The following is a 12,629-nucleotide window of genomic DNA, read 5'->3' as shown; positions in this document are numbered from 1 at the left end:
ACAAATGCGATCTGAGCCTTATTTCCGTGAACTTGTCACAGTGGGCATATCCAGCTCCCTTGAGAGCTGCACGTGTATGCTCCGGGCTGAGACAGATAATGCAGAGCTTGTGTCCTTTGGTGTGAGGAAGTTCCTACACTGAGGAAAACACTGACAAAAACTCTTAGATCCTCTCATGACGTCATAGACTGGCATCGGCCAATAGATTGGCATGTTTGGTACACATGTTCAGACACTGATCATGCTGAGGGCGTTCCCCAGATGCCGTGTTGAAGTTGGGTCCCACTTTATGAACTTATTGTGTTGATGTTTCACTGCAAACACTTGCGCTGCTATTGAGGCGGGATAAGGGTAAGGTTAGGACAGGTTTGGCAGTATGGGTAGGCTTAAGGGTGGATTAAGAGGACAACAGTGTAATTATAGATGTAATTACAGATATTAATCACAGCTGTAATTACATGAATGTTTACAATGTAAAGCATGCCTGTCAAATGATTCATTTAAATGTTCGTTAACAGTAGTTAAAGGGATAGTTCACCCAAAAATGATGACAGAATTGTCATTTTTGGGTGAACTATCCCTTTAAAGACACTTCACACTTAATAAAATCGGTCCAGTTGTGTTGTTGCGAAGTACAGGTTGAGTGAAAAATTACAATTTACTGCTTACACGTGCTGTTGTTGTTTTCTGGCATAGGCATGCCAACCCAATGTCATTATCATAAAAACCAATGTAGATATACTGGAAAATGAAAGAGCGCCACAGGACAAACAAATCAGATACATATACTGTGGACAGTCAATAATTTAGGCCATATTCCAAATGTATGAACAAATAATGGGATTTGGACTGAAAGTGTGAACGTAGCCGGAGAGTGACAGCAGCTGGAATGATCTAAACAGCTGCGTGATGTCCAGATCAAGACAACACACACCAGCTGCTTTGCATCATTACTATCAGACACAGTTTGTCTTGGGAAAAAAATATATTCATTTTACATTCATCATACACAAACAGCAAGAGTTTGTCCTCATTTGAACAGACATACCTTGTCACCGTCCTCACAGTTCATGACGTTGGAGAAGGGAATCTCAGCCTTGAACATCTTGCGGCAGTGCATGAGCTGCACCAGTAAGTAACACACGGTCTTGAACTTCATCTTTTTGGCAGGTTTGATGTCTGACAGGATCAGACCAGGAAAAATCTGTAAAAACACTCACAAATTGTAGTGAACAGATCCAATCCCAAATTCAGTCGACTATGACTGAATATGAAAATCATGCGACATGAAAATCAACCGATATAGGCATCAGGGACCATCCATACGAAACATGAGCTAAATGTAATGCAAACCATTGTTTAAAAAAGCATAAAAAAGTTTAACCCTAAAATTACTATAAAATCAAAGCGTTTGTGTTTAACCAAGTTGTTTTCCAAATTTGAAGTTAAAATCACAAAAATTGAGCTTGCTGTGAGATTTTGTTTAAGCGCTGTACCAAAAATAAAAGAGCCAACGGGTGACACCCACACTCATTGATTTTTTTATGTGTTTTTATGCATCATAAACATACAATTCACACAAAATGTCTCCATGATATCACAAAACAGTGGCCAAATATGGAACCTTGAGTCACAGACCTTTCCAACAATGTGTTCTGACAAATTTTAGAAAAAGACCGGGTTATAAAAAAGTGCAGTAAATTTTGTAAAATGTAACTCTGCCCACTAGGGTGAAGAGCCTGCTAAATGGTTTTAAAGTACCGTTTCCATGGTAACACAATGCCCAATTTCAAAATGGTTTTCACAGGATGAATTTTGAGATTTTCAGCTTTTGAATGATACCTAATTTATCATGATTACTAAAATATATGATAGGGGAAGAAAAAGGCAACAGAAAAGCAGGACACTAATCATTGTTGTCATGTTTGTACTTTGTTGATGACTGTTTTCATATTCTATGGTATGAATAAGCGCACACACCTTCCTGCGGTGAGATGGCACTATGAAGAAGGTCTCGATGTCATGTTTGAGCAGGAATGCGTGTCTCTCGCGGCCGTTCCCCGGCTCCACCTCATAATCTCCATTCAGACATTCCAGTGTTGCGCGTGTGATGTGCACCTTCCTGCAAACCAATCACACGAGAGGACAACAGTTCTAAAACAATCCAAAACAACACCTTAGGCCTGATTCTGGGAGATGAGAACTATAAGTTGAGCTGCTCACCCAGGCAGTCCACCAGCCTCCATCATGTTGGCCAGCGTCACGTCATTGGACCACACGTCATACTGCCACTTCCTGAGGCCCAACACCCCACAGAGCACGCGTCCCGTGTGCAGACCCACACGCATGTTCAGATCCACCTCTGTGGCTTCAGCCACCGATCTAACGGGCACAATGACAGTCTGAATGACTTTTAGTTTTTCTGTAGATGTTATCTATAATCATTAGTTTGATGAAAAGTGGTTTAATTATCCACCATAACTGAAACTATTTTTACTATCGGTCAAAAGTTAAGATTTGGTATGTTTTTGAAAGGAGTCTCTTATTCTCACCAAGGCTGGGTTTATTTGATCAAAAATACTGTAAAAACAGTAATATTGTGAAATATTATTACAATTTAGAATAACTGTTTTCTATGTAAAAATATACTTTAAAGAGCCCCAAATATGCTTTTTCAGATATTACTGTCACAGTTGGCTGACACAGAGATGAGAGAGAGCAGGATCTATTTGCAGCAGTTATGATTTATTAACAAACTTAACATAAAACAAAGGTACTCAGGACAACACTTGGCTTTCAAAAACAAGACCAGATCAACCAACTTAAACGCAGTAAAAACAAAACAAAGACTGAAAGAAAAGAGCTCAATATATACAAAACCAAACCAATCAAAGAAATGATTAACAGGTGTTCAACTCAATCAATCAATGAAAAACCATCTAATATGATGATTTGCTGCTCAAGAAACATTTCTGATTATTATAAATGTTGAAAACAGTTGCGCTGCTTCATATTTTTGTGGAAACTGTGGTAAAAAGCAGCAAATCGGCATATTAGAATGACACTGATGACTGAAGTAATGATGCTGAAAATTCAATAGATTACAGATTACATTATATTGACATAAAAAGTTTTTACAATATCACTGTTTTTATTGTGTTTTTGATAAAGTTAAAATAGCAGTGGTGAGCAGAAGATACTTCTTTAAAAATAAATAAATAAATAAATCTTAAATTATTCCAAACTTTTGGCAGGTGGTGTATATTATAATGCATGTGTGTCTAACTGTTGACCAGCAGGTGGTGCTGTCATCAAACTGATATGATGCTGACAGCAGACGCTTACAGTAGCTACATATAAAGGCTTGTGTAAAAATGCATTGATTCAGATCAGATCATTTTTGGCACCTTGCCATCAGATCAGATGTGAGCTAGATGAGAATAGTTCAGTATCAAAACAGTTATGAATAAGATATAGAAGAGCAAAATTGGAGGATAAAGTGACATCTACTTTGGGCAAGGGATGTTTATTTTAATACAAGGCTCTCAAAGTTCTCTAAAAGCCTTTATTAAATCATGGCTGTAGGGATATAAAATAAATTATTCAGTTCTTCAGATAAGCTTTTTTTCTGTGCTTCACAGAAGAAAGAAAATCATACAGGTTTGAAATGATGTGGGTGAGTTTCCAGCTAAAAAGGTTTCTCTAATCTTCATATTAAGTTATGAAAACGTTATTTCTGACTGTTTTCTGAAAGTTCAAAATGTCCAGTTTTTTACATGCTTTAAAAACTGTTTTCTTGGTTATGTGATTGTTAAGGAAACATTTAATTTTATTATTCTTCAAACATTATGGAAATGTTACTTTTGAATGTTCTCTGAACGTTCTGAAACAAGTAGTAACATTTAAAAATTAAAATATTTCATACGATGTATAAATAATGTTTTTATGCTAATATTTGAGAACATTATTAAAGACCAGATAACTTTGAACAAATGTTCTATTAATGTTCCTGGAAGAACGTTTGCTTCTAACTTTAAGAGAACCTTGACAGAACATTAGCTAAAGTTCTGAGAACGTTCCCTGTTGGGTAACTGATGACCATTTTTGAGTTATAAGCCAAAAAAAATTCAAATCCAAGCAGGTGTCAGTGTTGGCGAGGTTTTATTTCAGAAGCTCAGAGGGTTTCAAAGATCAGCCTCACGTCGAGTCTGATGTGCTCGTCAAAACACACAAGGACAGTTTGATTTATCAAAAAGCTCTCTGTCCACACTGCATGGTCTGATGATGATGATGATGATGATATGAGCCAAATTTGGTGAAGATTCAATCATCACTATGTTGCAGAAAATTGATAAATGTACGAGACTGCAACTGAAACACGTGTATAAATCAAACGATTCAGTGTATGAGCAGCTGTCCTCACAGGAATGACTGGACAATCACTACTGAATACAGTCTGAGGGCGGACTGATGGAACAGTAGATTTATGGCTCATCGCCCTGCTGCCCTTGAACAAGAGCCTTCAGCAGAGGTCTGTGTCGAGGAGGAGGAAGAGCACACTCACGTGATGGTGTCGATCATGTCCAGGCCCATCTCCACGCAGCAGTGTGCGTGGTCTGTTTTGGGCTGAGTCAGTCCAGACACACAGTAGTAGCAGTCGCCCAGAATCTTGATTCTCCTGCAGTGATTCTCCTACACATGAACACATGAGAAGCAAAACCTTTACAACTAGAACTCAACATGAACCTGATTCTCAGCAACACTCTTTAAAGGGGTGGTTGGTTATGATTTCACTTTTTTAACTTTTTTAAAGTTCAATGCCAAGGGAAGATATTTTCTTTTACAGAAATCACTTTTTAAGGACTACAACAAAGGGCTGGTAGGGACTACAATGAGCTTCTTCCCGGGTTTGTGACATTACTAATCCTAAAATTTATATAAACTCCACCCCCGAGGGTTACATTGTTACATACAACGCCGTTATTGACAATCCTCATTTTGGCTGCGTGAGATTCTCCAGCTTTGTTGTTGTTGAGCGACCGAAGCATGAGCTGTTAAAGCTCCGCCCTCTTCTGGAAAGGGGGTCGGGAGCAGCAGCTCATTTGCATTTAAAGGGACACACACAAAAATGGCGTGTTTTTGCTCACACCCAAATAGAGGCAAATTTGACAAGCTATAATAAATGATCTGTGGGGTATTTTAACTGAAACTTCACAGACACATTCTGGGGACACCAGAGACTTATATTACTTCTTGTGAAAAGGGCATTATAGATCCCCTTTAAGCAGTGGCTTCTGACAACACTGCGACTGATTTTAGTGTAAATGCATATTCACTCTAACAGGGAATGTTCTGGCAAGGTTCTCTCAAAGTTATGAACAAACTTCTGCCAGTAGCGTTAATAGAACGTTCATTCAAATTTTTCTGGTCTTTAATAATGTTCTCAAAATATTAGCACATATAGATTGTTATATTTCTGAAATGTTTTAGTCGGATGTTCATTTTTGAAATGTTAATACTTGTTTGAGAACGGCCAGAGAATATTCAAAAGTAACGTTCCCATAATGTTTGAAGAATGATAAAATGGTACATTCCCTTAACGTTCATAGACATATGTCTGTGTTTGAGTTGGCGTCTGCACACTATTGCAACTGTTGCCAATTCAGTCCTGGGTTTCATGTCCGGGGTTCATATAAATGTACAGTAGTTTGACTGTTTGTGTCCTGAACGCTCTATCACGTCTAAATCAGTGAAGCTGTTTCTCTCATTCACACTGTATCTGGGGCTTGTTGATTATAACGGAAGCCTTCTAGTTCTGTTGCTTCACTTCAAGTGTTTATTAGGTGATATACCGTGAACATTAAAATCAAGTCCAAAATAAGTGTTTTTTACTTTGATTCTGCAGCTTTATATGTTCTCATTTTCAGACTCATCAGGGACGGCTGTCATTACTGAAAAGCCTATAGAATTAGGGTCCCACAGGCAGGGTTGCCACGGTTTTCACAACAAAACCTGCCCAATTGCTACTCAAAACTAGCCCAATCGCATTTCAGGGGGGTCCCCCGGTAAAATTTGCATTCCAGGGGCTAAATAACATGTTATTTGGGGTCACTTCAACCCGTGGACATGAAAAACAACCCGCTGCAACAGTGTCAAAATAGCCCAATGCACAGGAGAAACACAAGCAGTGTTGCCAAGTCTGCGGTTTTCTTTTTTGGGCTACTTTTAAGTTGTTGCCGCGGGTAAAAAAAATGATGTGGGTTGATTTCCGCCCCCATACATATGATTTTGGCGCTCCAAAACCCCCAAAACACCTCTAAGATGAAAAAATTAAGTGGATAATTTGGCTGCCCAATGAAGAAAATTGCATTGGCTATTTTTGGGCTACTTTTGTTGCACAGACCTGGCAACCCTGAACACGAGACACATCTACAGAGCAGAAGATCAAGAGCGACTCTTTACACACCAGACAGGAGGAAAACACCTTAGAAACTACACAGAACAGTGATTCAAACCACGCTGAACACCTCAGCAGCCGCACAGCAACACCCTGACATCCAGCTGATATTTGGCCGTCTATGACTGACATACGACTTAGAGGACACAGACCTACATATCCTGCTTAACTAGTACAGACACAGACATGAGGATCAGTAACACACAACATGACAAGCCTCACTTCAGGCTGTGTGTGTGTTGTATGCATAGTGACTATGATTCTGTCAAGTAGGAAGGGGATCCCTGGATCAGCATGTTTCATTGCTCCAGGAAAGAGCTCAACCTCTCCACAGTAGGACAAATATCAAATCTTTATTAGTTTTCAGCCTCCTCAGATGAGACCAATGTACCGAGACATTTAAAATCACAACAAACATAAATGTGAAGGTCACTTGCATGGATGAATAAGCTGAGTGACTTGCAAAAAGGTTTCAAATATAAATGTCATGTTATAAAAAACAAGTAGAACTGCTTGTCCACAGTTTTAAAGAAGTTTAAAACTAAGCAGTATAAACATGTTATAATCTCTTCAGTTTCTTCTGTCATATAATACTGTCATATTGAGTCACAGGAAGTACTGGAACTAGGCAGCAGGTTTATCTGGTAAACAAAAGATGATCATTCAAGGAAATAAAACTGCAATCACATACACAACATAGACAATAACCGACAGTGAACAGATCAAACTCAGGAGTATAAATGATGAACTAAACTAGACACAGGTAAGGAACATAATCAGTAACCAAGGAAACCAATAACAACACCGTGACCACAAAGGAAACAGGAACCATGGAATTAAATGGAAATCAAAATAAGAGTCCCTAAACAGAAATCAACAAAACTAGAAGTGGCAATAACAAAATTTGTGTTGCATGTATCTAAACAAAATGAATATTTTGTCATACTGTAAGTCTTGCACTCCGTCTGTCTGACGTACACGCGACATCACTTTTTCGGTGCAGTCTGTCAAGTTTAACAGAGACCCACTTGCTTTCAGAACAAACTTTGCAAAATGGAAATAATTGCGTAGCTTTCACTTTCTAACATGTACAGATAAGGATATAATCATAAAATGTGAGTTGTGCACTTAGGAAAACATCTAAACGCGTTAAACACATCTGTCACAGCACCTGAGTTTGAGTTATGTTAAACTATATATGTATGCATTTCTTAGAAACGCTTATTATGCATACACTTTTGAGAGCCACTCCCACAATCAACAATCACAGCACATAAGCAAGTCCAACCCTACATATCTTCTTATTCAATAATCTGTTACACGCAGATGTACATCATGAATTTTAATGCTCTTATTTGAGGCGTCAATATCATTGACTGTCAAACAGCACTTGACCTGTCTAAATAACAGCCTGTCACACTCTTTTGGTCTCATATATTCCTGAATGTCCAGTTTGTCCTCGATAGACTTTTTGAACCACGACCATAATAATCTAGTCTCTTCTTCACCCCAGTGAATGTGTTTTCTGTCACAGTTTGACATTTTGAGTTTTTCCCTCAAAGACTGAAACAAACTCAAGCACATAAAACTGTCTGTGACTGTGCAAAGAGCAAGAAAAGTTAATGAGGCGAGCAGTGTCGAGTTTATGATTGGTGCTAACACTTCTGGAGCGGAGTTTCATAAATCAGGGTTAAAGCAGGGTTTAGAAGCACAATAACCTGGGGATAAACACAGTGTGAAAATCCCAGGCAGGATTCAAGTGTGGAACGACACAAGTAAATGAAAGAATTTTCATCTTTTATGTAACTACCTCTTTAATGACTATTTAAATATTTTTTCTTGTGAAACAGGACATTTCAAAGGGTTTGTCTTTTCAAAAGGGTGGTTTTCAAACTCCTGGTTATGTTCCCAACATACTATCCTGCCCTGGGTTTCAACAAGACGACATTTGGTGGAAAAATTATAAATAAGATGATAGACAGAACTAAAAGATGCAATGTGATTTTGAATAGCGATAAGCGATAAATGACAATAATGAAATATAATAATAATGTCTCAGTACAGAATTATTTGTTTGTTCAGTTCATTTCACTGTCGATTCTTTGATAAACCAGTTGCAGTTTGACACAGGCTTAGTAAAAGACTTTTACAGAAAAGCATGGACCCATTTCACCATTCATTCTGATGCCTGATCTGTGATCAGAGATTGTTTTGATATGTAAGGGCTCATGTACTGTCATACATTCATGTCGCACAATGGTCCATTGTTGTTTATGAGTCAGTAAACTAAGCCAGTGACTAAATGGTTAACTTCACACTGTTTTTCTTAATTGCCAGGAAATCAACTGTCATTTAATTTGGGATTAAATAAGAAAGCAATCAAAGAATGCTCCTTTTGTAATCGGGTGAGATGTCACTTCAGGTTGTAATTTGAGTTCTTCACTTTCACCAAAAAATCAATGACACCGCTCAATGAATCTCCAATTTACATTGTGTTAGTTGTAATGAAAGCATTAGTGATCGAGTTGCAGTGCTGAAATCATTGGACTGCGATTGGCTCCAGTGCAGCGCTGCAACATTTGATGCAGTAAGAGTAGATATAAATATGATGCAGCACTTTCGTGATTAGTTCATCTTGGCAGCTGTAAGTAAATGTTTTCAAAAGAGTTCCACATTACTTATTTCATATGCAAACATGTTAGCCAATCCCTTTAAATGCAAATGAGCTGCTGCTCCCGGCCCCTTTCCAGAAGTGGGCGGAGCAACAACAAAGCTGGAGAATCTCACGCAGAATGAGGATTGTCAGTAACGGTGTTCAGCCTTACATTGTTCAAACCGGAGTCGACACTGATGGAGAGACTCAGGAAGAAGTTACAACTTTTAGAATGAAACTGGACGTTTCTGAATGGTTAGTGGATAAATTTATGTAGTTGCTGTGGAGTTGATTTAACTCATCGACTAGCATGTGCCGTCATGTTAATCTTTTGTACAAATCCAGCGTTGAATTGATCCTCATTTGTGAAGCAGTCCGGCGTAAAATGATGGCATGACAACAACACTCTACTACAACAACTCTTCCTCTTCTCTAAAGCAGCCCACATCGCCTCACGCCCTTTGTTGTGTGTTCTCAGGGGCGGGGTTTATGTAAATTTTAGGGTTAGTGATGTCACCAACCCAGGAAGAAGCTCGATGTAGTACTTACCAGCGTTTGTTGTAGTCCTTAAAAAGGATTTCTGTAAAAGAAAATATCTCCCTTTGCATTGAACTTTGAGTGTCGTAACTTTGCAGATGTTGTTTATGCTCAAACAGCAACATTACACACTAACTAAAGTTAAAAAAGTGAAATCATGATCAAGAACCCCTTTAAAGGAGACACGACCCTTTAAATCAAAGGTCCAAAATCAGGGTAGAAAATGGACATTTGTTTCTAAATTATTTCTAAGTTTGTTAATGTAAAAATCCTATTAACATTATAAGTGCACCTCAGGAAACATTATATTTACTACAGGAACCTCCTGTGCACATGATGGAATGACACTCTCTGAACCCAGAGGAATTCATGATCCAGCACTTTGTCACACGCTCAATAGCAACATGTATTTCTTATCTTCTCATCTAGATAATCCTCCACTGAGGTGCATGACACACTGAATATCCCTGCGTCCCGAGGGTACAGTAACACTGCGGATAAATGCAAAGCCATGGATCAATATGTGTCAGGTGTAACGGATGAGACAGGCTTACAAGATTCATTGATTTCTTGATTTCTCCAGACTCTGTCCCAGCTAACAGGGAATGTTCTCAGAACTTTAGCTAACATTCTGGCAAAGTTTTCCTCAAAGTTATAAACAAACGTTCTTCCAGTAACGTTTATAGAATTATCAGGTCTTTAATGATGTTTTCAAAATGTTAGCACAAAATCGGTATTTATACATTTTTACAAATGTTTAGTTGGAAGTTCGTCTAATGTTTTTTAAATGTTACTACTTGTTTCAGAATATTCAGAGAACATTCAACAGTAACGATCCCATAATGTTTGAAGAACAATAAAATGGAATGTTTTCTTAACGATCTTGTAACCAAGAAAAAACACTTTTAAAACATTTAAAAAACTGGACGTTTTGAATGTTCAGACAAACCTTTTCATAACATTAGCTGGCATATGGCTTGAGCCGAGTATTCCTGACCTACGTGACTCTGGCCTGATTATGTAGTCATGTCTTCAAAAAAGAGAATTTAATTCAGTCATTTATACTAATAAAGTCTGATTGTCTAATCTGGCTGTCTGAGCCAAAGAAAACAAATCTCAAGTGTCGCTCTTTCACAGTTAGGCTTCATTTGTCTCAGATGTCTCAAAGGGAAAGAGGAGCGAGTCAAACATCGAAGCGAAAGCAGGCAGAGTGTTTAAGGAGAAACACAAGCGTGAAAGTGTGTGCATCTGCCATGGAAACAGGGGAGCATAAAAAGCACAGTAAGATTAAAGCATATCACCATCATCACAAACACTGCATACATTTGCATCAATCAGGAGCAAAAGCGTTTCAACTGAGAACGTCTGTTCTTTAGCCTTCAGGAGAGAGAGATTATTAGATCGCACACGGACAAATCTGTGTCAATTTAGCCTCTTATTTTAAGTCTAAATGAGGAGAAATGAGAGCAAAATAAATCAGTAAGCCATCTGAGGCTGTGAATAGAGCTGAATATATAGAACACGAATGTCCTGCAGGTGCTGAAACTGAGACTGGTTTTCTATTTATGAATAAAATAAGCTCTTCCTTTAATATTACTTTCACGTTTTGTCTCTGATGTTTTTACGACGTAATGATTTTCCTGCTTGGCGGCTGCTGTTTTTAGAAACATGCCATGACTGCAAAATGCAACAACGGATTTGACTGCAGCAGCAGTATGACAAAAGACACCAAAGTTACTGAACTGAAACTGAAATGTATTAAAGATGATATATTATGCCCTTTTTCACAGTCTTGATTTTGTTTTGGGGCTCTACTAGAGCAGGTTTTCATGCTTGAATGTTCAAAAAACACATTATTTCCCCCATATTTGACATTGTTGCAGCTCCTCTCTTTCCATCTAAGGAATAATTCTCATTTTCTCAGTCATCTTGCTTTATTTCCAGATTCAGTAATCGTTCTTATGTACTAGGGCACATGCACGCTAAAAGACGTTAATGAAATTTGGATATATTCAAAATAAAAGATAGAAATTGTATTGAACTCCAGCTTAGATATTTTCCTTAAGATAAGGATTTATTAAGTCCAGAGAGTGAATATTGTCGGGGCCTGCATTCCAGTTCAAACTGGTTCATTTTTTTTTTTTTAGGAAAATGAAAATGATTTCTGTTTTTTATCAATAGCCTGCTAAAGCTATGCACATAAATGTAGCGGGATCATCTTTGGTTGTGCAATATCAGCTTTTGTGAACGACTGACACTGAGGAGGAGTTACATCAGCTCAGTTAACAGCTGCTGAATTCAACAATAGTACGAGTAAATAATCTGAACAGAAACCATTACTTTAACAGATCACATAACAGAAACATTGACATGGATAAAGCTGCTTGTACGTGCATGAAATGATCCAGGTTTTCATGTAAACGTCTGGCCGGAGAGCTCTTATTTACAGTTGATGAGGCACGAATTGAGCGAAAACAGCATCATAATCTCCAACACATGGATGCAACGAATCCACAAATGCACATGGAATCCAGAAATACATGCAACAGATCCACACATGCACACATTAGTCCCCAAATGCAACAAATCTACACTCAATTCATAAATCCACACACCAGAAAAATGCACAAATACAGTTTTCTTTGCTTTCAATCCAAAAGAGCACAAAGGTATTTGTAATTGAATGCACATATAAATACTGAGGTGTTTGCATTGGTCTTCTTCCTCGAGATGGCTGTCTGAAGTCACAAAAAAGCATCCTTTAGTTGAAAAAGGTTTTTGATACCTGGGACACATATGTGATGAACCCCTTGCAAAAGACTTGCTTCTTAAAAAAAAGACCATACTGTGTGCGAAAAATAGTAAGTGTGATATTAAGAAGACAACATGAATGAAAATAATTGGCATTTTATGTTGTCATTGTACTAAAAGATAATGAAAATATCATCTGGAAAATATCAATACAAATAATTTGTATAGCAC

At 38.0% G+C, this 12,629-nt stretch overlaps 1 protein-coding gene across 1 annotated transcript in view; it reads right to left on the bottom strand.

Annotated features, from left to right (window-relative positions):
• Positions 1-12,629, bottom strand: part of adcy1b (adenylate cyclase 1b) — a 47,414-nt gene that overhangs the window by 12,123 nt on the left and 22,662 nt on the right. Inside the window, exons 6-9 of the mRNA XM_051874070.1 lie at positions 4,565-4,692; positions 2,224-2,382; positions 1,981-2,122; positions 1,049-1,204 (exon numbers count right to left, since the gene is read on the bottom strand). Coding sequence (XP_051730030.1) covers positions 1,049-1,204; positions 1,981-2,122; positions 2,224-2,382; positions 4,565-4,692 — 585 coding nt within the window. The remainder of the gene's footprint in view (positions 1-1,048; positions 1,205-1,980; positions 2,123-2,223; positions 2,383-4,564; positions 4,693-12,629) is intronic.

The sequence above is a fragment of the Ctenopharyngodon idella genome, chromosome 2 (genome assembly GCF_019924925.1).
Source record: "Ctenopharyngodon idella isolate HZGC_01 chromosome 2, HZGC01, whole genome shotgun sequence".
In the NCBI taxonomy this organism is placed as follows: Eukaryota; Metazoa; Chordata; class Actinopteri; order Cypriniformes; family Xenocyprididae; genus Ctenopharyngodon; species Ctenopharyngodon idella.
This window is presented reverse-complemented; position numbering and strand designations above follow the sequence as displayed.